The 26,850-nt window shown below is 45.3% G+C and overlaps 1 protein-coding gene across 2 annotated transcripts in view; it reads left to right on the plus strand.

Annotated features, from left to right (window-relative positions):
* hprt1 (hypoxanthine phosphoribosyltransferase 1) overlaps positions 1-26,850 on the plus strand; it is a 117,734-nt gene that overhangs the window by 70,590 nt on the left and 20,294 nt on the right. Inside the window, exons 4-5 of one of the 2 annotated variants that reach the window (XM_068047051.1) lie at positions 9,628-9,693; positions 12,397-12,414. In XM_068047051.1, the coding sequence (XP_067903152.1) occupies positions 9,628-9,693; positions 12,397-12,414 (84 nt within the window). The remainder of the gene's footprint in view (positions 1-9,627; positions 9,694-12,396; positions 12,415-26,850) is intronic. The other variant, XM_068047052.1, reaches the window with a different exon arrangement.

A 26,850-nucleotide genomic window follows, 5' to 3' on the forward strand; every position in this document is an offset into this window, starting at 1 on the left:
ATCTGAGCTCCAGGACATCACTGCAGGAGTTCCTCAGGGTAGTGTCCTCGGCCCAACTGTCTTCAGCTGCTTCATCAATGACCTTTCTTCAATCATAAGGTCAGAAGTGGGGATGTTCGCTGATGATTGCACAATGTTCAGCACCATTCGCGACTCCTCAGATACTGAAGCAGTCCGTGTAGAAATGCAGCAAGACCTGGACAATATCCAGGCTTGAGCTGATAAGTGGCAAGTAACATTCGCGCCACAGAAGTGCCAGGCAGTGACCTTCTCCAACAAGAGAGAATCTAACCATCTCCCCTTGACATTCAATGACATTACGATTGCTGAATCCCCCACTATCAACATCCTAGTGATTACCGTTGACCAGAAACTGAACTGGAGTAGCCATAACCATAGCTACAAGAGCAGGTCAGAGGCTGGGAATCCTGTGGTGAGTAACTCACCTCCTGACTCCCCAAAGCCTGTCCACCATCTACAAGGCACAAGTCAGGAGTGTGATGGAATACTCTCCACTTGCCTGGATGGGTGCAGCTCCAACAACACTCAAGAAGCTCAACACCATCCAGGACAAAGCAGCCCGCTTGATTGGCACCCCATCTACAAACATTCACTCCCATCACCACCAACGCACAGTGGCAGCAGTGTGTACCATCTACAAGATGCACAGCAGCAACGCACCAAGGCTCCTTAGACTGCACCTTCCAAACCCGCGACCTCTACCAACTAGAAGGACAAGGGCAGCAGATGCATGGGAACACCACCACCTGAAAGTTCCCCTCCAAGTCACACACCATCCTGACTTGGAACTATATCGCCGTTCTTTCACTGTCGCTGGGTCAAAATCCTGGAACTCCCTTCCTAACAGCACTGTGGGTGTACCTACCCCCACATGGACTGCAGCTGTTCAAGAAGGCTGCTCACCACCACCTTCTCAAGGGCAATTAGGGATGGGCAATAAATGCTGGCCTAGCCAGCGATGCGCACATCCCATGAATGAATTAAAAAGAAATCAAGCTATTAAGGTTCATTCCTCGCAATTGATAGGACTTGATTACAAAATCTCAATATCTGAGCAGCTGCTAGAGGGAAATGATGCACCTTGTACCTCAAATATTCATGTGTTTTGTGATGAAGGTCCTGAGGAACAGAATATGATAGATCAAGGATTGGATAGTCATGTGAGCGATCATGACACTCAAGAACGAGCTATCGCCTCCAAAGGACAATTGCCCCGAGTAGGGACTCGGGTGATATATATTCCAGAGGGGTCTAATAAATGGAGTTATGCAACAATTGTGGGACATCTGTTGCAGGAAAATCTACAGGCAAGTTTAAATATTGGTTGAATGTTCAAGATGATGTCCAAGAAGCATGGACTGGCAGAATGGGGTGAAAGAATGGAGGGTAAGAAAGTGCAGTGCAAGTTCTAATAGTGGGTCTGGAAGTGACTCTCGCATAAAGAAGCGATCACTTGCTAAAGAAAGAACCTCCACTAATGTACAAGGGAGATCTTCTAGCAGTAGTCCTGAAAGACATTAAAGTTCTAATAGAGGCCGTAGTTTGAACAGATTCCACAATGAAACAAAGGCTAGAGAGCAGTCTCGGAATAGAACTAGAAGTCCTCGTGACCGTGAAGTTTTAGTGGCTGCCAATAAACTTGAGGATAAACTCATCAGAGAAGCAAAACATTAGGGATTAGAGAGTTGGAGAGAGTTTGGAGCTTATTCTGTGGTACCAGATGGGGGAGAGCCAGCCTTGTCACATGTATGGATTTGTACTGAAAAAGTCCTTCCCAATGGAAGTTATAAGGCTAAAGGGAGGCTAGTTTCAAGGGGTTTTGAAGAGTGCCTGGGTGATGCATAGGATCAAAGGAAATAGAAGCAGGAGTAGGTCATTCGGCCCATCAAGGCTGCTCCGCCATTCAAACAGATCATGGCTGATCATCTACCTCTACACCATTTATGTACAAAATTTTGAGGGGCCTGGATAGAGTGGAGGTGAAGGGTCTATTCACCTTAGCAGAGAGGTCAGTGACGAGAGGGCATAGATTTAAGCGATTGGTTGAAAAATTAAAGGAGAGATGAGGAAACACTTTCACCCAGAGGGTGGGGGGAGTCTGGAACTCACTGCCTGAAAGGGTACTTGAGGCAGAGACCCTCAACTCATTCAAAAGGAGTCTGGATATGCACCATTCTCAAGTGCTGTAAGCTGCAGGGATACGAACCAAATGCTGGAAGATGGGATTAGAATAGGTGGATCGTTTTTTGGCCGGCACAGACACGATGGGCCAAGTGGCCTCTTTCTGTGTCTTAAACTTTCAATGATTTATCCCCATAATCCCCTGCTCCGCCATTCAAACAGATCATGGCTGATCATCTACCTCTACGCCATTATTCCCCTCTATCCCCATATCCCATAATGCCATTAGTATTCAGAAATCTATCGATTTCTGTCTTGAACATGCTCAATGATTGAGCTTCTACAGCCCTCTGGGGTAGAGAATTCCACAGATTCACCACTCTCTGAGAAAAGAAATTTCTCCTCATCTCAGTCTTAAATGGCCTGCCCCTTGTTCTGAGACAATGTCCCTTGGTTGTAGATGCAACAGCCAGAGGAAACATCCCATCCACATCTACCGTCATGCCCTAGACGAATTTTGTAATTTTCAATGAGATCACCTCTCATTCTTCGAAACGCTAGAGAACACAGGCCTAGTTTCTGCAATCTCTGCTCAAGACAATCCTGCCATTCCCGGGATTAGTCTGATGACCCTCCGTTGCACTCCCTCAATGGCAAGTATATCTTTCCATAGATAAGCAGAGCAAAACTGAACACAATACTCCAGGTGCAGTCTCACCAAGGCTTTATACAATTGAAGCAATACATCTTTACTCCTGTACTCAAATCCCCTTGCAATGAAAGCCAACATATCATTTGCCGCCTTAATTGCTTGCTGCACCTGCGTACGAGCTTTTAGTGACTTATGAACAAGGACACCCAGATCTCTTTGGACATCAACACTTCCCAACCTCTCTCCTTTTCAGAAATACTCTGTATTTCTGTTTATTCTACCATAATGATCACTTCACACTTATTCACATTGTATTCCATCTGCCTTGTTCTTGCCCATTCACTTAGCCTTTCCAAATCCCCTTGAAGCCTCCTTGCATCCTCCTGACAGCTTAATTCCCTCCTAGTTTTGTGTCATTCAAAAATTTGGAAATATTACAATTGGTCCCCATATCCAAATCATTTATATAGATTGTAAACAGCTGTGGACCCAGCACTGATCCTTGTGGTACCCCACTAGTAACAGCCTGTCATCCTGAGAATGAACCGTTTATTCCTACTCTCTGCTTTGTGTCTGTTAACCAATTCTCATTCCATTGCAGTATATTACCCCCAATCCCATGTGCTCTAATTTTGTTTACTAACCTTCTGTGTGGGACCTTATCAAAAGCCTTCTGAATATCCAAATACACCACATCCTCTGGTTCTCTGTTATCTATGCTACAAGTAACATCCTCAAAAAACTTCCAACAGGTTTGTCAAACATGATTTCCCTTTCACAAATCCATGTTGACTCTGCCCATTCGTATCATTATTTTCCAAGTGTCCAGTTATCTCATCCTTTATAATAGATTCTAACATTTCCCCTACTAACGTCAAACTAACAGGTCTGTAGTTCTCCGTTCTATCTCTCGTTCCCTTCTTAAATAGTGGGGTTACATTTGCTACTTTCCAGTCTGCAGGAACCCTTCCAGAATCTATAGAATTTTGTAAGGAAATACCACTATCTCTACAGCCACCTCCTTCAGTACTTTGGGATGCAGCTCATCTGGTCCAGGGGATTTATCAACTTTCAATCCAATTAATCTTTTGAGTCCTACCTCTTTATTGAAACTAATTACTTTCAGTTCCTCATTTTTACAAGGTTACATTGGTTCCCTAGTATTTCAGAGAGATTTTCTGTGTCTTTCTCTGTGAAGACAGACCAAAGTAACTGTTTAGTCTCTCCGCCATTTCCTCATTCTCCACCACAAACTCTCCTGTCTCCGCCTGCAATGGACCCACATTTGTCCTAAGCTCATGGTTTAGGGGGTAACATATTAACATGGATAGAAGATTGGCTAGCTAACAGTAAATGGAGAGTAGGCATAAATGGGTCATTTTCTGGTTGGCAGGATGTAACAAGTTGTGTGCCACAGGGATCTGTGCTGGGGCCTCAACTTTTTGCAATTTATATAAATGACTTAGATGAAGGGACCGAAGGTATGGTTGCTAAATTTGCTGATGACACAAAGTTAAGGTAGGAAAGTAAGTTGTGAAGAGGACATAAGGAGGCTACAGAGGGATAGGTTAAGTGAGTGGACAAAGACCTGGCAAATGGAGTATAATGTGGGAAAGTGTGAAATTGTCCACTTTGGCAGGAAGAATAAAAAAGAAGCATATTATCTAAATGGTGTTAGACTGCAGAGCTCTGAGGTGCCGAGGGGTATGGGTGTCCTAGTGCATGAATTGCAAAAGGTTCGTATGCAGGTACAGCACGTAATTAGGAAAGCTAATAGAATGTTATCATTATCGGGAGGGAAATTGAATACAAGAGTAGGGAGGTTATGCTTCAGCTATACAGGGCATTGGTGAGACCACATCTGGAGTACTGTGTACAGTAATGGTCTCCTTATTTAAGGAAGGATGTAAATGCGTTGGAGGCAGTACAGAGAAGGTTTACTAGACTAATACCTGGAATGGGTGGGCTGTCTTATGAGGAAAGGTTGGACAGGCTAGGCTTGTATCCACTGGAATTTAGAAGAGTAAGAGGCAACTTGATTGAAACATATAAGATCCTGAGGGGACTTGACAGGGTGGATGTGGAAAGGATGTTTCCCCTTGTGGGAGAATCTAGAACTAGGGGTCACTGTTTAAAAATAAGGGTGCGCCCATGTAAGACAGATGAGGAGAAATTTTTTCCGAGGGTCGTGAGTCTTTGGAATTCTCTTCCTCAAAAGGCGGTGGAAGCAGAGTCTTTGAATATTTTTAAGGCAGAGATAGATAGATTCTTGATAAGCAAGGGGGTGAAAGGTAATCGGGGTAGGCGGGAATGCGGAGTAATCAGTTCAGCCATGAACTTATTGAATGGCGGAGCAGGCTCGAGGGGTCGAGTGGCCTATTCCTCCTAATTCGTATTTATTTTATTGTTTCCTTTTCACATACCTAAAGAAGCTTTTACAGTCTGCCTTTATGTTTCTAGCTAGCTTGCATTCATAATCTCTTTTCCCTTTCTTTATCAGTTTCTTGGTCCTCCTTTGTTGGACTCTAAATTGCTCCCAATCCTTGGGCTTACATCTTTTCTGGTGACCTTATAAGCTGCTTCCTTCGATCTAATGCAATCCTTAATTTCTTTTCTTAACCACGGTTGATTCACCTTTCTTATTAGATTGAGTCTTAGGGGAATGCATATTTGTTGTAAACCATGCAATACTTCTTTAAATACTACCTATTGTCTGTCTACTATCAAATCTTTTAGTGTATTTTCCCAATCCACCATAGCCAACTTGCCCCTCATACCTTCATAGTTTCCTTTGTTCAGGTTTAAGACCCTAGTTTCGGAATGAACTATTTCAAACTTAATGTAGAATTCTGTCATACTGTGGTCACTATTTCCTCATGGCTCCTTTACAGCAAGATCGTTGGCCCTTTCTCATTACATAACCTAAATCTAAAATAGCCCCATCCTGAGTTGGTTCTTCAACATACTGCTCCAGAAACCCATCTCATACACACTCCAGGAATTCATCCTCCACAGCATTAGTGCTAATTAGGTTTACCCAATCGCCCTTGATTACTGTATTGCCCATGCTACATGCAGCTCTAATTTCCTGATTTATACCGTGCCCAACATTACGACGACAGTTTGGTGGCCTATAAACAACTCCCACCAATGTTTGCTGCCCCTTGCTGTTTCTTAGCTCCACCCAAGCTGATTCTATGTCTTGCTCCTTTGATCTAAGGTCCCCTCTCACTAATGTACTGATCCCTTCCTGTATTAACAGCACTATTCCACCTCCTTTTCCCCTCCGCCTATCTCTCCTAAATGACAAATATCCCTGAATATTCACTTCCTAGTCCTGCTCACCCTGTAACCATGTCTGTGTAATGGCAATTCGATCATACCCATTTACCTCTATTTGAGCTTTCAAATCATCTACCTTGGTTCGAGTGCTGCGTGCTTTCAGATAGAGTGCCCTTAACTTTGTCTTAGCATTATTCCTCATTCCAATCCTATTTGACGTTTGCCTTCGTCTTGTCTGCCTTCCAATTTTGCTTGCCATTTCTCTACCTTTTACCAGTTTTGTGTTTAACTAAAAGCAGATCCTTGAATGTTTTGTTGGTATCATAAAGGGAAACTTTCAGACATCTTCATGATGTATGTTGATGATTTCTTATGGGGAGATACTGTGGATTTTGAGACATATGTTATTAAGATTAGGGCAGAATTTAAGATTGGGAGTCGGACTTGTGGGGTCTTTAATTATATTGGTTTAGATATTAAGTAGACTATGTCAGGAATAACTTGAAAGCAACAATCCTATTTAGAGCGTGTTACTCGCATCCTGGTTAATCGTGTTAGGTCATCACAGAAAGATGATATATCTAAAACCGAGACTCTTGGCTCTGGATCTTTAGTCCAGGTCACTGGATTACTAGTCCAGTAGCAGAACCATTGTACTACTGTACCTCCGGTGCTGTTGCATTTGTGTTGGGGGCTCGCACAGTGCCCATTTGGTGCATGACTGGGGCTTGCACAGCGCGCACTGGGTTCGTGTTGGGGCTCGCACAGTGCGCACTGGGTTCGTGTTGGGGCTCACACAGTGCGCACTGGGTTCGTGTTGGGGCTCGCACATTGCGTACTGGGTTCGTGTTCGGACTTGCAAAGTGTACACTGGGTTCGTGTTGGGGCTCGCACAATGCGCACTGGGTTCGTGTTGGGGGCACGCAGAGTGCGCACTGGGTTCGTGTTGGGGGCACGCAGAGTGCGCACTGGGTTCGTGTTGGGGGCTCGCACAGTGCGCACTGGGTTCGTGTTGGGGGCTGGCACAGTGCGCACCTGGTTCGTTTTGGGGGCTGGCACAGTGCGCACCGGGTTCGTTTTGGGGGCTCGCACAGCGCGCACTGGGTTCGTGTTGGGGCTCGCACAGCACACGCTGGATTCGTGTTGGGGGCTCGCACAGTGCGCACTGGGTTAATGTTGGGGCACGCAGAGCGCGCGCTGGGTTCGTGTTGGGGGCTCGCACAGTGCGCGCTGGGTTCGTGTTGGGGGCTCGCGCAGTGCGCACTGGGTTCGTGTTGGGGGCTCGCGCAGTGCGCACTGGGTTCATGTTGGGGGCTCGCGCACTGGGTTCGTGTTGGGGGCTCGCACAGTGCGCACTGGGTTCGTGTTGGGGGCTCGCACAGTGCGCACTGGGTTCGTGTTGGGGGCTCGCACAGTGCGCACTGGGTTCGTGTTGTGGCACGCATTGTGCGCACTGGGTTCGTGTTGTGGCACGCATTGTGCGCACTGGGTTCGTGTTGTGGCACGCATTGTGCGCACTGGGTTCGTGTTGTGGCACGCATTGTGCGCACTGGGTTCGTGTTGTGGCACGCATTGTGCGCACTGGGTTCGTGTTGTGGCTCGCAGAGTGCGAAATGGGCTGTTGTGGCTCACCCAGTGAACACTGGGCTTGTGTTGTGGCTCGCCCAGTCAACACTGGGCTTGTGTTGTGGCTCGCCCAGTGAACACTGGGCTTGTGTTGTGGCTCGCCCAGTGAACACTGGGCTTGTGTTGTGACTCGCCCAGTGAACACTGGGCTTGTGTTGTGGCTCGCCCAGTGAACACTGGGCTTGTGTTGTGGCTCGCCCAGTGAACACTGGGCTTGTGTTGTGGCTCGCCCAGTGAACACTGGGCTTGTGTTGTGGCTCGCCCAGTGAACACTGGGCTTGTGTTGTGGCTCGCCCAGTGAACACTGGGCTTGTGTTGTGGCTCGCCCAGTGAACACTGGGCTTGTGTTGTGGCTCGCCCAGTGAACACTGGGCTTGTGTTGTGGCTCGCCCAGTGAACACTGGGCTTGTGTTGTGGCTCGCCCAGTGAACACTGGGCTTGTGTTGTGGCTCGCCCAGTGAACACTGGGCTTGTGTTGTGGCTCGCCCAGTGAACACTGGGCTTGTGTTGTGGCTCGCCCAGTGAACACTGGGCTTGTGTTGTGGCTCGCCCAGTGAACACTGGGCTTGTGTTGTGGCTCGCCCAGTGAACACTGGGCTTGTGTTGTGGCTCGCCCAGTGAGCACAAGAGTTAATGCGCCATCATGTTTTCATCTAGTGATGACTCTCCTGGTCCGATCTCTCCTGTGCAGTATGTAAAGTTGAATGGAAACCCTAAGTCTGTACCCAGCAACCAACATAGCAAGTGTATGGGGAAGAATTCTGAGACTACCTTTAATGGTGGGGCTGTGTATCAGAAGGTATGTTTGAAAAGGTATCTGATCACTAATGTAAATTTAACACAATGAACACATTCAGCAAAAGAGCCCTGTCTAGACTAATGTTTCATATCCATCAATATCCATCACTCTGCTGTGTGAAAGATCTCATCCTGACCTTGTCTTGATTGGTGCTTCCACTGCTACTGATAATCGGAACTGCTCGTCTTGCCTGATTTCATTTTTAGTGTTCTGTCAAGTTTATTTCTCATCTCCTCTGATATCATTCTGATGCCACTCAGCAGCTGTGCTAAGTAAAGCAGCAACAAGTTGGAGCAGATGCAAAGTGTCCAGTGTCAGAACCACTGATTTGAGCCATGGTGCCTCAGTGTGTAAAACAGCCTGTCAGCTAGTCCCCGATACTTCCAGTGCAATTAACTTTTTTTTTCTAGAATTACATTTTAGCATTTTATCTCCATGTTCTAAATTCTCATTTGATGTTTGTGTGCAAGTTGGCTGCCATGTTTCCTACATTACAACAATGACTACACTTCAAAAGTACTTAATTGGTTGTGAAGTGCTTTGGGGAGTCCTGAGGATGTGAAAAGAACAATAGAAATGCAATAAAAACAACAAATGCTGGAAATACTCAGCAGGTCTGGCAGCATCTGTGGAGAGAGAAGTAGAGTTAACATTTCAGGTCAGTGACCCTTCATCAGAAATGCAAGGTTGGTCCTTCATTCTTTGATTGGGTTATTGATTATAGCAGGAACCATTCCTCAGTGCAATATTTACTTTGTTGAATCAGTGCCTCATTGTCCCTCCATGCAGCCAGGCTGCCAGATTGCAATGAGAAGCTGTAGCATCTTTGTCTGTCCATTTCGCCTTTTTTCCTTTTCCACCACCCCTCCAAACTGCTTTGTGCTCCCCAGCTCTGCTCCCATGTTGTACACCAGGTGTAATGGACTCTCTCTTACTTGTAGCCTGAACCTGGCTTAATTCTGGCTTTAATTATTAAAGCAGATATTAGTCGGGATATTAAATTATGACAATTTTCTGATGACACTGATATCTACTGTGCAGGATTGTGTTCGGTGGTTTAAATTAATTGGATTAAATTGCACTATCAACGCAAGGTAATATAAATCAATTTGTTTTTAAATTGTAGAATGATCAGTCAACGGGAGAGATAAAGGTGATCGGCGGAGACGACCTCTCGACCTTAACAGGAAAGGTGCGACAATGTCAGTAATAGCTCATTGCACAAGAAGTAGTTTGGCACGGCCCATGGCCAGGGGGAATGAAACCACACTGCTGAACCAGAGAAGGGGCAAGCAGCCAATGAGTGTGGGCAAGATGGGAGGGAGTTGATGGGGGGTGCATAAGGGCAGGCGCAGTGGTTGAGGGAATATGTGTAGGGGGGATGCAGGTTTGTGGGTGGGGGAATATGTCTGTCTATTTGTGTGTGTACACGCGGGGTGGAAGGGCAGCTGACTTTCAGTGGCAGGAGGTTGCTGTACCTATGGGTTTAGACACAAGAATTAGGAACAGGAATAGGCCCCTCAAGCCTGCTCTGCCATTTGATAAGATCAAGGCTGATTTGATTGTGGCCTCAATTCCACTTTTCTGCCTGCACCCCCCCCCCCCCACCCCACCCCTACCCATAACCCTTGACTCCCCTGTCAATCAAAATTGTAACTCAGCCTTGAATATATTCAATGACTGCTGTCTGGGGAAGAGAATTCCACAGACTAACGACCCCCTAAGAGAAGAAATTTCTCTTCATCTCAGTCTTAAATGGGAGACCCTAACTTTTTAAAAAAACTCTCCCCTAGTTCTAGACTCCCCCACAAGTGAAAACATTCTCTCAGCATGTATCCTGTCAAGTCCACTCAGATATGTTTCAATAAAATCATATCTCATTCTTTTAAACTCCAGTGGGTATAGGCTCTAACTGCACAACCTTTCCTCATAAGACAACCCCTTCACCCCAGGAATCAGTCACGTGAGCCTTCTCTGAACTGTTTCTAATGCAATTAAATCCCTTCTTAAGTAAGGAGACCAAAACTGTACTCAGTTCTCCAGATGCAGTCTAAGTAAGGCCCTGTGCAACTGTCGCAAAACATCCCTACTTTTGTACTTGATTCCCCTTGCAATAAACAACAACATTCCATTTTCCTTCCTAATTACTTGCCGTACCTGCATACTAACTTTTTGTGATTTATGTACCAGGACACCCAGATCCCTCTGTACCATTGGGTTCTGCAGTCTCTCTCCATTCAAATAATGTACAGCTTTTCTATTCTTCCTGCCAAAGTGGACAAGTTCACATTTACCCACATTATACTCCATCTGCCAAATTTTTGCCCACTCAACTTAACCTGTCTGTATCCCTTTGTAGACTCTTTGGGAGGCGATTTATGCTCTCCCCTGCGGCCGCCACGATTAGCTATGTAGCAGGTGGCCCTGTCACCGCACGGGAAGCACGGCATGAAAAACTGTGTGGGTTGCTTCACAGCTCTGGGGCGGGTGTGGGGGTCCCTCGTTAAAGGATACTTAGTGCATGATTGAGGGACCTGGCATCGGGACGGCGGGGGGAGCTGGCTGAGACCCATCCCCCTGCCCTTGCTAGTGACTCCCCCCTACACCCCACTCCTCTGTGACCCCCGCCCCATGAGACCCCTCCCTCCCTGACCTACCTGTGGCCTAGATTAGGTGTCAGTTCTGACCCTCTGGGAGGTGCTGCCTTTTGCAACAGCCCACCGTCTCTGCGGTGGCGCTGCTCAATGGAAGAGCTGCCAGCCTCTGATTGGCCGGCAGCTCTCCAAGGGTGGGACTTCCAGCGATGGGCCCTGATTGATTCGGCAGGCCTTACAGAGAAGAGCCAATGCAGGGATCTCGCCGTTGCTTTTTCTGGATTTCGAGACCCTGTTGCAAGTATAAAATCTTGGTATTTATGTCCTCTTGACAGCTTACTTTCCTACCTATCATTGTTTTGTCAGCAAATTAAGCTGCCATACATTCGGTCCCTTCATCCAAGTCATTGATCTAGATTGTAAATAGTTGCAGCCCCAGCACTGATACCTGTGGCATTCCATTAGTAATGGCTTGCTGACCCAAGATTGACCCATTTATCTTTACTCTCTACTTTCTGTTAGCTAACCAATCCTCTGTCCATACTAATATGTTACCCACTACATCATGAGCTCTTATTTTGTGCAGTAACCTTTGATGTGGCACCTTATCGAATGCCTTTTGGAAATCCAAGTACACTGCATCAACAGGTTCCCATTTATTCACATTGCTTGTTACTTCCTCAAAGAACTCTTAATAAATTAGTCAAACAGGATTTCCCTTTCACAAAACCATGTTGGCTGTACTGATTTTATAATCGTGACACATCGTGTGGGTGTGTCTGGGATGCATTAACTCTCTCGGGCCTGACATTCAAATCTGTTGGGACAATGTCCCATCGCCGAGCCAGGAAGCCGTCTGGTCCTGTAGGTGGTGGGTGACCTCAACAGTGGATTACATGGGGTCAAGGGACTTCAGTTCAGAGTTGGGCCACCCTTTTAACCATCAGATGAGGCCCATTTGCAGCTGTTCTTGATGATCAAATACAATAAATCTGGATAGATTAAACTTTCTATTATTAAAAAGCAACTTGTTAAAACTTTTACCCTAAATGTAGCCACATTTTTTGGATTTGTGAGGATGTTGAGAGTATATCAGGAAAATTAGAATTTAAAAGATTATTTGCACTCTGCAATTAGCAAGAAAAACTATTGCATACTTTATGAGCATGTTGTGCAGCAGGGTACTCGCTCAGTGAAAGATTGTCAGTCTATCTGATATTGTTGTACATGTGATGCAATAAAATGTTCAGCATTTAAACATTTTTCCTTTCTCTTCCCTTCCTTGCATCCCTGGGCAACAGAATGTATTAATTGTTGAGGTCAGTCTTTTTATTTTATCAGATCTCTGCTGCTTATGTTAATGTTTTGAATTATGCCACTGAATGCTTGCATTGCTTCCAATGTGTACAAATCCACCTCGTCTGGCATTTCTGCCCATTTTTAGTTTCTTCCCCAGGAAGCTGACTTCTGCTTTAACGCTATTCATTTTTTGAACCCTGTTGTTGTTCTGTTAATTGTGTATCAGTTGTTTAATTAATGCAGGTGGAGGGTGTTAATTGGGGTCTTAATTGAGCACTTACAAGCAGACAGTTACTCAGACTGGTGGAGGGTTTGAGTGAGGAGCTACATGTTTGTAATCCTTTTACTCTGTACGATAGATGTGAAACTGAATAAAGATAGGCTCCAGCATTATGCTTCCTTTCTGAGCTTTCTGGAGTTCAACACCTGTTCCACTCTGGTTTCCACGTTGATGAGGCAAAATAGTCTCACTGTGGAATCAGTGCACCTCTCTCTTGTGGTATTTAGCAGATTTTTTTTTTCTTCTCTTGGGGAAAGCTGTTCTCCAGGAATTGATCAGACTAACAGTGCAGACACGTGTTAGTGAGCTGTGGTCTCCTGAAATGATGCTGCATTAGTCAGAGAGTTACTTATGGCACAGAAGGAGGTCATTTGGTCCATTGAGTCCATGCCGGCTCTCCATGGAGCTATCCTGTCAGTCCCACTCCCCCGCTCGTCCCCGTAGCACTGCAGGTCTATTTTTCTCAGGTGGCCATCCAACCTCCTCTTGAAGTTATTGATTGTCTCTGCTTCTACCACCCTTGTGGGCAGCGAGTTCCAGGTCATTACCACCCACTGCATTTTAAAAAAGTACTTCCTCATATTCCCCCTGCATCTTTTGCCCAAAATATTCAATCTGTGTCCCCTAGTCCTTGTACCATCAGTTAAAGGAAATAGTTTTTCCTTGTCTAACTTATCTTAGCCTGTCATAATCTTGTACATTTCTATTAAATTTCCACTCAATATCCTTTGTTCTAAGGAGAACAAACACAGTTTTTCCAACCTAACCTTGTAACTAAAATCCCCCATCCTTGGAACCATTCTGGTAAATCTCCTTTGCACCCTCTTAAGGACCCTCACATCCTTCTTGAAATGTGGTGACCAGAACTGCAGTACTCCAGTTGGGGCCTAACCAGAGCTTTGTAAAGTTTCAGTGTACCTTCCCTGCTTTAGTACTCAGTGCCTCTATTTATATAAAAAAACAGAATTAAGGGCTATGTATCTGAATGCCCACAGCATTTGCAATAAAACAGATGAATTGTTAGCACAAATAGAAATTCATATGTATGACCTGATAGCCATTACAGAGACGTGGCTACAAGGAAACCAAGGCTGGGACCTTAATATCCAAGGATAGGTGACATTCAGGAAGGACAGGAAACTGGGAAAAGGTGGTGTGGTAGCTCTGTTAATTAAAGAGGGCATTAGTACTGTAGTGAGAGATGACAGCCAGTGGGAGGTAGAGGAGCAGATATGTAGACAGATTTTGGAAAGATGTAAAGGTAACAGGGTTGTAGTGGTGGGTGATTTTAACTTCCCCGATATTGACTGGGACTCACTTAGTGCTAGGGGCTTGGATGGGGCAGAATTTGTGAGGAGCATCCAGGAGGGCTTCTTGAAACAGTATGTAGATAGTCCAACTAGGGAATGGGGCCATTCTGGACCTGGTATTGGGGAATGAGCCCGGCCAGGTGGTCGAAGTTTCAGTGGGGGAGCATTTCGGGAGCAGTGACCATAATTCCATAAGTTTTAAGGTACTTGTGGATAAGGATAAGAGTAGTCCTCGGGTGAAGGTGCTAAATTGGGGGAGGGCTAATTATAACAATATTAGGCAGGAACTGAAGAATTTAGATTGGGGGCGGCTGTTTGAGGGTAAATCAACATCTGACATGTGGGAGTCTTTCAAATGTCAGCTGATTAGAATCCAGGACCAGCATGTTCCTGTGAGGAAGAAAGGCAAGTTTCGGGAAGCTTGGATAACACAGGATATTGTGAGCCTAGTCAAAAAGAAAAAGGAAGCATTTGTAAGGGCTGGAAGGCTAGGAACAGATGAAGCACTTGAGGAATATAAAGACAGTAGGAAGGAACTTAAGCAAGGAGTTAGGAGGGCTAAAAGGGGTCATGAAAAGTCATTGGCAAACAGGATTAAGGAAAATCCCAAGGCTTTTTATACATATATAAAAAGCAAGAGGGTAACCAGGGAAAGGGTTGGCCCACTCAAGGACAGAGAAGGGAATCTATGCGTAGAGCCAGAGGAAATGGGCGAGGTGCTAAATGAGTACTTTGCATCAGTATTCACCAAGGAGAAGGATTTGGTGGATGATGAGCCTAGGGAAGGGAGTGTAGATAGTCTCAGTCATCTCATTATCAAAAAGGGGAGGTGTTGGGTGTCTTGCAAAGCATTAAGGTAGATAAGTCCCCAGGGCCTGATGGGATCTACCCTAGAATACTGAGGGAGGCAAGGGAAGAAATTGCTGGGGCCTGGACAGAAATCTTTGCATCCTCATTGGCTACAGGTGAGGTCCCAGAGGACTGGAGAATAGCCAATGTTGTTCATTTGTTTAAGAAGGGTGGTAAGGATAAGCCAGGAAATTATAGGCCGGTGAGGCTTACGTCAGTGGTAGGAAAACTATTGGAGAGGATTCTTCGGGACAGGATTTACTCCCATTTGGAAACAAATGAACTTATTAGCGAGAGACAGCATGGTTTTGTGAAGGGGAGGTCGTTTCTTACTAATTTGATTGAGTTTTTTGAGGAAGTGACGAAGATGATTGATGAGGGTAGGGCGGTGGGTATTGCCTCTATGGACTTTAGTAAAGCCTTTGACAAGGTCCCGCATAGCAGACTGGTGCAAAAGGTGAAGTCACACGGGATCAGAGGTGAGCTGGCAAGATGGATACAGAACTGGCTCGGTCACAGAAGACAGAGGGTAACAGTGGATGGGTGTTTTTCTGAATGGAGGGATGTGACTAGTGGTGTTCCGCAGGGATCAGTGCTGGGACCTTTGCTGTTTGGAGTATATATAAATGATTTGGAGGAAAATGTAGCTGGTCTGATTCGTAAGTTTGCGGACGACACAAAGGTTGGTGGAGTTGCAGATAATGATGAGGATTGTCAGAGGATACAGCAGGATATATATCGGTTGGAGACTTGGGCGGAGAAATGACAGATGGAGTTTAATCCGGACAAATGTGAGGTAATGCATTTTGGAAGGTCTAATGCAGGTGGGAGGTATACAGTAAATGGCAGAACACTTAGGAGTATTGACAGGCAGAGAGATCTGGGCGTACAGGTCCACAGGTCACTGAAAGTGGCAACGCAGGTGGATAAGGTAGTCAAGAAGGCATACGGCATGCTTGCCTTCATCGGTCGGGGCATAGAGTATAAAAATTGGCAAGTCATGTTGCAGCTGTACAGAACCTTAGTTAGGCCTCACTTAGAATATTGCGTGCAATTCTGATCGTCACATTACCAGAAGGACGTGGAGGCTTTGGAGAGGGTACAGAGGAGGTTTACCCGGTTGTTGCCTGGTCTGGAGGGCATTAGCTATGAGGAGAGGTTGGAAAAACTCGGATTGTTTTCACTGGAACGACAGAGGTGGAGGGGCGACATGATAGAGGTTTACAAAGTTATGAGTGGCATGGACATAGTGGATAGTCAGAAGCTTTTTCCCAGGGTGGAAGAGTCAGTTACTAGGAGACATAGGTTTAAGGTGAGAGGGGCAAAGTTTAGAGGGAATGTGCGAGGCAAGTTTTTTTACACAGAGGGTGGTGAGTGCCTGGAACCTGCTGCCGGGGGAGGTGGTGGAAGCAGATATGATAGCGACGTTTGAGAGACAACTTGACAAATACATGAATAGGATGGGAATAGAGGGATATGGGCCCCGGAAGTGCAGAAGGTCTTAGTTTCGGCAGGCATCAGGATCGGCGCAGGCTTGGAGGGCCGAATGGCCTGTTCCTGTGCTGTACTGTTCTTTGTTTGTTCTTTGGACCTTGGTTCTAAAGATCAAGATGTAGAATCAGTTTGGATGGAACTAAAACAGCAAGGGGCAGAAAACATTGGCAAGAGTTGTTTATAGTCCACCAAACAGCAGTGGTAATGTAAATCACAGTATAAATCAGGAAATTAGAGGTGCATGTAAGAAAGGTAATGCAGTAATCATGGGGGATTTCAATCTATATATAGACTGCATGAAACTAATTAGTGCTAATGTTGTGGAGGATGAATTCTTGGAATGTATGCAAGATGGTTTTCTAGAGCAGTACGTTGAGGACCCAACTCGGGAAGGAGCTATTTTAGATCTAGTATTGTGCAATGAAAAAGAGCAATGAAAAGTCTGTAAAGGAGCCTTTGGGAAAGATTGACCATAATATGATAGAATTGTAAGTTAAGTTTGAAAGTGATGTCGTTCAATGAGAAGCTAGGGTCTTAAATCTAAGTAAACAAAACTATGAAGGTATGAGGGGCAAATTGGCTGTGGTGGATTGGAAAATTACGTTAAAAGATATGATGGTAGACGGGCAATGGTTAACATTTAAAGAACTAATACCTAGTTTACAACAAAAATACATTCCTTTAATGCACAAAAACCCAGCAAAGCAGGTGTTTCAATCATGGCTAACAAAAGAAATCAAGAATTGTATTGGATCAAAGGAAGAGGCGTATAAAGTTGCCAAAAAATGGTAAGCCTGAGGATTGGGAGCATTTTAGCATTCTGCAAAGGAGGATTAAGAAAGTATTACGACTGGGGTGGGAGGAGTGCACTGTCTTTTCTAGTCCCACTGCTCCGCAGGTCACAACATATATATTTAAAATGTTTACCCAGTTACTGATTCGGTCAATCATATACTCTGCTCTTTATCCCAGAATAAGATATACCAACCAGGTTTCTTTAATAAACAATAAAATTATCAGTTTATTATCAGACAAGACTTATCCAGAAACAAGGCAAAGCATTAACACACAGATTGAAGTCTGAAAGTTCCCTTTTTAAATTCCCCCACACACACACTCACACTGTCTGGAAAAAAAAATACAGAAATTCTCTCTGAAGAGGTCTGTTACAAGAAAAAGATTTACGATAAGAATACTTTGGCCAAATACTTGCTAATTCTTGAAGAAAGAAGGGAAGATATGGAAGTCCGTTGTCCCTATTGGTCTGGTGTCTGGGTATACAGAGATGAGTCACTCGGATCTTTTCTAAAGCAGTTCTTTTCATGCGGCGTTGAGAATTAATCTGACAGGCTTTTTCTAGCTTCTTGGGGAGATGCAACACCAGGGATTTTAGCTCTCCCACACTGGATCTTTGCAGGGTTTCTTCAAAGAGGTAGAGAAAGAGGTGAGCTGGGTGGTTTTTCCTTGGCAAATTGATCTCCAACTGTCTTCAAAACAATTCACACCCCAAACAGCAAGTCAACCTCTTGACGTCCATAAATCTTGACATGTGGCTTCTCTGAAAAACATCTTCCCCAGGTCACCAAGGTTTCTGTTGTTTATTGAGCTTAAAGCACAGTTTCTTTTCAAACAACATCTCAAGTATCCTTTCAGTGAACCTGGTTTTTAAAAAAACACATCAATGGAATCTTTTCAGTTTTAACACAAGTCTTCAAAAATATAAAATATTTTAAAATGGAAGCACTTTCGTAACACCTCCATCCTTGGAGGAATGAAATGCCATTCTTAAATGCATTTCATTACAGAGTGAAAAAAAGATGAAAAATATGAAAACACATTTACACACTCATTCTCATTCACTCTTTACCTGTAGCTAATACAGTTCGGCTTTGTACCATCTTTGCACTCAGACAACTCAAAGCAAAGTTACATTCTAGACAAAGCATCCGCAATTACATTATTTTTCCCCGCAGTGTGTATAATCTTTAAGTGATAAGGTTGCAATAGTAAACTCCATCGGAATAGTCTGGCATTCTGGTTTTAACATTTTTCCACAAAGGCGAGGGGGTTATGATCAGTATATACCAGTGTGTCTCTGTAGTCATGGCGGACATAGACTTCAAAATGCTTAAGAGCTATTAATAACCCAGGGTTTTTTTTTCCCACTGTTGAATATCTCTTGGTGTCGATTTAGCTTTTTGGAAAAATATCCCACTGGACTTTCTATGCCCAATTCTTGTAACAGGACTGTACCTAGCCCCAGGTCACTAGCATCAATTGCTACCTTGAAGGGCTTAGTGAAATTTGGGGCAGCCAACACTGGTTCATTAATCAACATGGCTTTCAGCTTCTCAAAGGATGCTTGGCACTCCCCTGACCACACTACCTTGGTTTTCCTTTTCTGTAGCAAATCTGTCAGTGGAGCAGATGTAGTAATACAATTTGGTACTAACTTGTGGTAGAAACCACACATCCTCAAAAACCTCATGATTTCTCGCTTAGTCTTAGGGAACTCCATCAATGCTTGTACTTTTGCTGTTCTTGGCAACACTTGCCCTTGCCCTACTATATGCCCAATGTTGGTTCCTCTCACTTTCGCAAATTCACTTTTGGCAAGATTTATCACTAAATCAGCCAATTTAATTTTCTAAACAGAGCTTCCACTTGTTCCAAGTGGTCCTTCCAAGTGTCACTGTATACCAGCATATCATCAAGTTAAACCACACTGTTAGGAACACTGGCTGCCACGTGGTTCATTTATAGCTTGAATGGCATCACTTGGCATTGGAAAAGACCGTCTGATGTGACAAAGGCTAATATTTCATTAGCTCGGCGTGTTAAAGGAACCTGTCAGTATCCCTTTAAGAAATCTACTTTTGTAAGAAACGTGGCACTGCCTACTCTGTGAATACAGTCTTCCAAGTGAGGAATTGGGTAGGAGTCTGTCTTTGTTACTGCATTAACCTTTCTGTAGTCATTGCAGAATCTCGTTGAACCATCCAGTTTAGGCACGAATACCGCTGGGGAACTCCAGCTGCTTTGACTGGGTTCAATTAGCTGGTTTTCCAGCATGTATTGGATTTCTGCTTTTACCTGGGCCTGATTCTCTGGACTTAAGTGACAAGGATGCTGTTTTATAGGAAAGGATTCCCCTACATCCACATCATGTGTACATCCTGGCTTATCCCTGCAGACTCCTTTAAATGCTATGAGTAGCCTTATTAGGTCTTCTCGTTGTTCTGCATCTAAATATGTAAGCACAGTGTCCAATCTCCCTAACAATTCAGTATTAGCTAACTGGATAGTAGGGGGTACAATTTGAGAATTGTCTAGGCTTCCTTCTGCCTCATCCTCAATATCCCTTTCATCCTTCACTGTTCTTAACACCTGACATACCTGTGCTTGCTTATCCTCCTCCCAGCGATGATATTTCAACATATTGATATGACACAGCTAACTCTTTTTCCTGCGATCTGGGAAGACAATCAAGTAACTTACCTTACCAATTCTTTTGACCACTTTATATGGACTGCTGAACCGTGCTTTCAGCGGTTTACCCTGTAAAGGCAGTAATACTAACACTTCGTCCCCTGGTTGAAATGTTCGGATCTTGACGTGCTTGTCTGCTATTTCTTCATGGTTGTTCGGGAAGCTTTTAAGGTGTTCCTGAGCCACTTTGCAGGCTCTTGTGAGCCGCTCCCGGAACATGGATACATAATCGAGTACAGAAGATTCATCCCTCTGTTATAAAAAATTTTCTTTAATTAGTTTTTGAGGACCTCTTATCTCATGTCCATAAACTAATTCAAAAGGACTAAAACCTGTAGACTCATTGGCCGGAATTTTATGCCACCCCAGCGAGCCGGATGGTGGAAGGGGGGTAGTGTAAAATGGAGTGGGAGGCTCCGGGAGGCCTTCTTGACCCGCTCCCATCTCTGCCCCACTTTACGTACGGGGGGGTGGAAAATGGGCTGCCCGCCCTAGGCCAATCAAGGCCCTTAAGTTGCCAATTAACGGCCATTTAAGGGCCTTCGTCTGCCTCCACGGGGATTATACCTGTGGCAAGCGGGCGTCCTGGAGCTGGGCCACCCCTGCTTCCCCAATCACCCCCAGGACCCAAGACACCCCCACCCCCCCCCCCCCCCCCCACCCACTTCCCGCTCCCCCCAAACGACCACCTTTGCCTCGCCAGGGCCCGACCGATTACCCCCGGCGAGGCAACCCAAATTTAACTGCACTCCTCGGCTGTGTTCCCAGCAGTGGCTACTGCTCCACCAGTGCTGCTGGCCCGCTGATTGGTCGGCAGCTCAATGAGGCAGGACTTCCTCCCTCAGGCGGGTGGAAGTACTGCCTCTGAACAATTAAAGCTTGGGCTTCAATTCTACTTTCCTGCCCGCTCCCCATAACCCTTGATACCCTATGAGACCGAAATCTACCTATCCCAGCCTTAAATGTATTCAATGATGAAGCAACCACAACCCTCTGGGGTAGAGTATTCCAAGGATTCACAACCCTTTGAGTGTAGTAATTTCTCATCTCGGTCCTGAATGATTGGCCCCTTATCCTGAGACTGTGTCCCCGTGTTCGAGATTCCCTGACCACCAGAAACAATCTCTCAGCTTCTACCCTGTCAAGCCCTTTCAGAATCTTGTATGTCTCAATTAGATCACCTCTCATTCTTCTAAACTCCAGAGAATATAGGCCCAACCCCTACCCCCCTCGCTATCAACCACATGGCCAATTTTTGTGTCATCTGCAAACTTCCTGATCATTCCTCCAACATTTACATCCAAATTGTTAATATTGAGCTCAAAAAGCAGGGACCTAGTACTGAGTCCTGCAGAACCCCACTGGAAACAGCCTTCCAGTCACAAAAACACCTGTCAACAATTATCCTTTGTTTCCTGCCACTGAGCCAATTTTGTATCCACCTTGCTACATTCCCCTGGATCCCATGGGCTTTTATTTTTTTAACGTGTCTGCCATGTGGGACCTTGTCAAAAGCCTTGTTAAAAATCCATGTAGACCACATCCACTGCACTACCCTCATCAATCCTCTTTGTTATTTCCTTAAAAAAATTCAATCAAGTTAGTCAGACACAACCTTTCAAAGAACAAACAAAAGAAAATTACAGCACAGGAACAGGCCCTTCGGCCCTCCAAGCCTACGCTGATCCAAATCCTCTATCTAAACCTGTCGCCTATTTTCGAAGGGTCTGTATCTCTTTACTTCCTGCCCATTCATGTATCTGTCTAGATACATCTTAAAAGACGCTATCGTGCCCGCGTCTACCACCTCCGCTGGCAACGCGTTCCAGGCACCCACCACCCTCTGCGTAAAGAACTTTCCACGCATATCCCCCCTAAACTTTTCCCCTTTCACTTTGAACTCGTGTCCCCTAGTAATTGAATCCCCCACTCTGGGGAAAAAGCTTCTTGCTATCCAACCTGTCTATACCCCTCATGATTTTGTACACCTCAATCAGGTCCCCCCTCAACCTCCATCTTTCTAATGAAAATAATCCTAATCTACTCAACCTCTCTTCATAGCTAGCGCCCTCCATACCAGGCAACATCCTGGTGAACCTCCTCTGCACCCTCTCCAAAGCATCCGCATCCTTTTGGTAATGTGGCGACCAGAACTGCACGCAGTATTCCAAATGTGGCCGAACCAAAGTCTTAAACAACTGTAACATGACCTGCCAACTCTTGTACTCAATACCCCGTCCGATGAAGGAAAGCATGCCGTATGCCTTCTTGACCACTCTATTGACCTGCGTTGCCACCTTCAGGGAACAATGGACCTGAACACCCAAATCTCTCTGTACATCAATTTTCCCCAGGACTTTTCCATTTACTGTATGGTTCACTCTTGAATTGGATCTTCCAAAATGCATCACCTCGCATTTGCCCTGATTGAACTCCATCTGCCATTTCTCTGCCCAACTCTCCAGTCTATCTATATTCTGCTGTATTCTCTGACAGTCCCCTTCACTATCTGCTACTCCACCAATCTTAGTGTCGTCTGCAAACTTGCTAATCAGGCCACCTATACTTTCCTCCAAATCATTTATGTATATCACAAACAACAGTGGTCCCAGCACGGATCCCTGTGGAACACCACTGGTCACACGTCTCCATTTTGAGAAACTCCCTTCCACTGCTACTCTCTGTCTCCTGTTGCCCAGCCAGTTCTTTATCCATCTAGCTAGTGCACCTTGGACCCCATGCGCCTTCACTTTCTCCATCAGCCTACCATGGGGAACCTTATCAAACGCCTTACTGAAGTCCATGTATACGACATCTACAGCCCTTCCCTCATCAATCAACTTTGTCACTTCCTCAAAGAATTCTATTAAGTTGGTAAGACATGACCTTCCCTGCACAAAACCATGTTGCCTATCACTGATAAGCCCATTTTCTTCCAAATGGGAATAGATCCTATCCCTCAGTATCTTCTCCAGCAGCTTCTTACCACTGACGTCAGGCTCACCGGTCTATAATTACCTGGATTATCCCTGCTACCCTTCTTAAACAAGGGGACAACATTAGCAATTCTCCAGTCCTCCAGGACCTCACCCGTGTTTAAGGATGTTGCAAAGATATCTGTTAAGGCCCCAACTATTTCCTCTCTCGCTTCCCACAGTAACCTGGGATAGATCCCATCCGGACCTGGGGACTTGTCCACCTTAATGCCTTTTAGAATACCCAACACATCCTCCCTCCTTATGCCGACTTGACCTAGAGTAATCAAACATCTGTCCCTAACCTCAACATCCTTCATGTCCCTCTCCTCGGTGAATACCGATGCAAAGTACTCGTTTAGAATCTCACCCATTTTCTCTGACTCCATGCATAACTTTCCTCCTTTGTCCTTGAGTGGGCCAATCCTTTCTCTAGTTACCCTCTTGCTCCTTATATATGAATAAAAGGCTTTGGGATTTTCCTTAACCCTGTTTGCTAAAGATATTTCATGACCCCTTTTAGCCCTCTTAATTCCTCGTTTCAGATTGCGCCTACAATCCCGATATTCTTTCAAAGCTTCGTCTTTCTTCAGCCGCCTAGACCTTATGTATGCTTCCTTTTTCCTCTTAGCTAGTTTCACAATTTCACCTGTCATCCATGGTTCCCTAATCTTGCCATTTCTACCCCTCATTTTCACAGGAACATGTCTCTCCTGCACGCTAATCAACCTCTCTTTAAAAGCGTCCCACATATCAAATGTGGATTTACCTTCAAACAGCTGCTCCCAATCTACATTCCCCAGCTCCTGCCGAATTTTGGTATAGTTGGCCTTCCCCCAATTTAGCACTCTTCCTTTAGGACCACTCTCGTCTTTGTCCATGAGTATTCTAAAACTTTACGGAATTGTGATCACTATTCCCAAAGTAGCCACCTACTGAAACGTCAACCACCTGGCCCGGCTCATTCCCTAACACCAGGTCCAGTATGGCCCCTTCCCGAGTTGGACTATTTACATACTGCTCTAGAAAACCCTCCTGGATGCTCCTTACAAATTCTGCTCCATCTAGACCTCTAACACTAAGGGAAACCCAGTCAATGTTGGGAAAATTAAAATCTCCTATCACCACCACCCTGTTGCTCCTACAGCTTTCCATAATCTGTTTACATATTTGTACCTCTATCTCACGCTCGCTGTTGGGAGGCCTGTAGTACAGCCCCAACATTGTTACCGCACCCTTCCTATTTCTGAGTTCTGCCCATATTGCCTCACAGCTCCAGTCCTCCATAGTGCCTTCCTTCAGCACAGCTGTGATATCCTCTTTGACCAGTAATGCAACTCTTCCACCCCTTTTACCTCCCTCTCGATCCCGCCTGAAGCATCGGTATCCTGGGATATTTAGTTGCCAATCATGCCCTTCCCTTAACCAAGTCTCAGTAATAGCAATAACATCATACTCCCAGGTACTAATCCAAGCCCTAAGTTCATCTGCCTTACCTATTACACTTCTTGCATTAAAACAAATACACCTCAGACCACCAGTCCCTTTGCTTTCATCATCTGCTCCCTGCCTACTATTTCCCTTAGTCACGCTGACTTCATTATCTAGTTCCTTACAGGCTTTAGTTACTACATCCTTACTCTCCACTGACCTCCTTTGGTTCCCATCCCCCTGCCACATTAGTTTAAACCCTCCCCAACAGCGTTAGCAAAAGCACCCCCAAGGACATTGGTTCCAGTCCGGCCCAGGTGTAGACCGTCCAATTTGTAATAGTCCCACCTCCCCCAGAACCAGTCCCAATGTCCCAAAAATCTGAACCCCTCCCTCCTGCACCATCTCTCAAGCCACGCATTCATCCTGACTATTCTTTCATTTCTACTCTGACTATCACGTGGCACTGGTAGCAATCCTGAGATTACTACCTCTGAGGTCCTACTTTTTAACTTGGCTGCTAACTCCCTAAATTCTGCTTGTAGGACCTCATCCCGTTTATTACCTATATCATTGGTGCCTATGTGCACAACGACAACTGGCTGTTCACCCTCCTCCTTCAGAATGTTCTGCAGCCGATCTGAGACATCCCTGACCCGTGCACCTGGGAGGCAACATACCATTCGGGAGTCTCGTTTTCGACCACAGAACCGCCTATCTACTCCCCTTACAATCGAATCCCCTATGACTATAGCCCTTCCACTCTTTTTCCCGCCCTTCTGAACAGCAGAGCCAGCCACGGTGCCATGAACCTGGCTACTGCTGCCTTCCCCTGGTGAGCCATCTCCCTCAACAGTATCCAAAACGGTATACCTGTTGTGGAGGGAGATGACCGCAGGGGACACCTGCGCTGCCTTCCTGCTCTTTCTCTGCCTTTTGGTCACCCATTCCCTTTCTCCCTCAGCAATCCTAATCTGCGGTGTGACCAATTCGCTAAACGTGCTATCCACGACCTCCTCAGCATCGCGAATGCTCCAAAGTGAGTCCATCCGCAGCTCCAGAGCCGTCATGTGGTCTAACAAGAGCTGCAGCTGGACACACCTCCTGCACGTGAAGGAGTCAGGGACATCAGCCATGTCCCTGAGCTCCCACATTGAGCAAGAGGAGCATGACACGGGTCTGAGATCTCCTGCCATTTTTAATCTTAAGCTTAAACTTAGTTAAATGAAAAAGGAACGAAAAGTTTTTAACCAATCATACGATAAAGCAAAAAAGAGAAATAAAAAAAGCCTTACCTTATCTACACACCACCGAGTCCTTTTTTTTGGTTAGAGGAGGAGGGCGGGTGGGAGACACTACAGGTGTAGTGTCTCGGGTTCAGAAACGGCCCAAATATATAGGGTTTTACTTACCCAGCAGCCCCCTGGTCTCCGCCGAAAACAAAAGGAAATTAAGTTTACTTTCAAACTGACCTTCCCAGCTGCTCACTCGCTCGCACTCTCTGCTCCCGAAAAAGCTGCTTCCCAGCTGCTCACTCGCTCGCACTCTCTGCTCCCGAAAAAGCTGCTTCCCAGCTGCTCACTCGCTCGCACTCTCTGCTCCCGAAAAAGCTGCTGCAATGAAACAAATCCATATTCCTTAACAAATCCATGCTTACTATCCTTGATTAATCCATGCCTTTCTAAGTGACAGTTTATCCTGTCTCTCAGAATTGATTCCAATATTTGCCCACAACCAAGTTAGACTGACCTCTAATTATTCGGTCTATCCCTTGCTCCCTTTTTAAACAAAGGTACGACGTCAGCAGACCTCCAATCCTCTGGCACCAAACCTGCATCCAGTGAGGATTGGAAAATAATGGTCAGACCTTCCATGATTTCCTCCCTGACCTCTTTAAACAGCCTGGGGTATACTTCATCCGGCCCTGGTGATTTATTCATTTCCAAGGATGCTAATCCCTTTAATACTTCCTCTCACCCTATGTTTATCACATCCAATACTTTACACTGCTCCTCCTTAACTACAGTATCTGCATTGACCCCTCTTTTGTGAAAACAAACGCAAAGTATTCATTAAGAACCACACTCACATCTTCCGCCTCCACGCATAGGTTACCCTTTTGATGTTTTCTGAGCCCGACTCTTTCTTTAGTTATCCTTAATTATACTACTAATGTATTGATAAAACATCTTTGGGTTCTTTTTGATTTTGCTTGCCAATATTCTTTCATGCCCTCTCTTTGAACATAGAACTATACAGCACAGTACAGGCCCTTCGGCCCACGATGTTGTGCCGACCCTCTAACCTACTCTAAGATCAAACTACCTACATACCCTTCATTCTACTATCATCCATGTACCTATCCAAGAGTCGCTTAAATGTCCCTAATGTATCTGCTTCTACTACCACCGCTGGCAGTGCATTCCACGCACCCACCACTCTCTGTGTAAAGAACCTACCTCTGACATCTCCCCTAAACCTTCCTCCAATCACCTTAAAATTATGCCCCCTGGTGATGGCCCTTTCCATCGTGGGAAAAAGTCTCTGGCTATCCACTCTATCTATGCCTCTCATCATCTTGTACACCTCTATCAAGTCACCTCTCATCCTTCTTCGCTCCAATGAGAA

Source organism: Heterodontus francisci, chromosome 15 (genome assembly GCF_036365525.1).
Source record: "Heterodontus francisci isolate sHetFra1 chromosome 15, sHetFra1.hap1, whole genome shotgun sequence".
Taxonomy (NCBI): Eukaryota; Metazoa; Chordata; class Chondrichthyes; order Heterodontiformes; family Heterodontidae; genus Heterodontus; species Heterodontus francisci.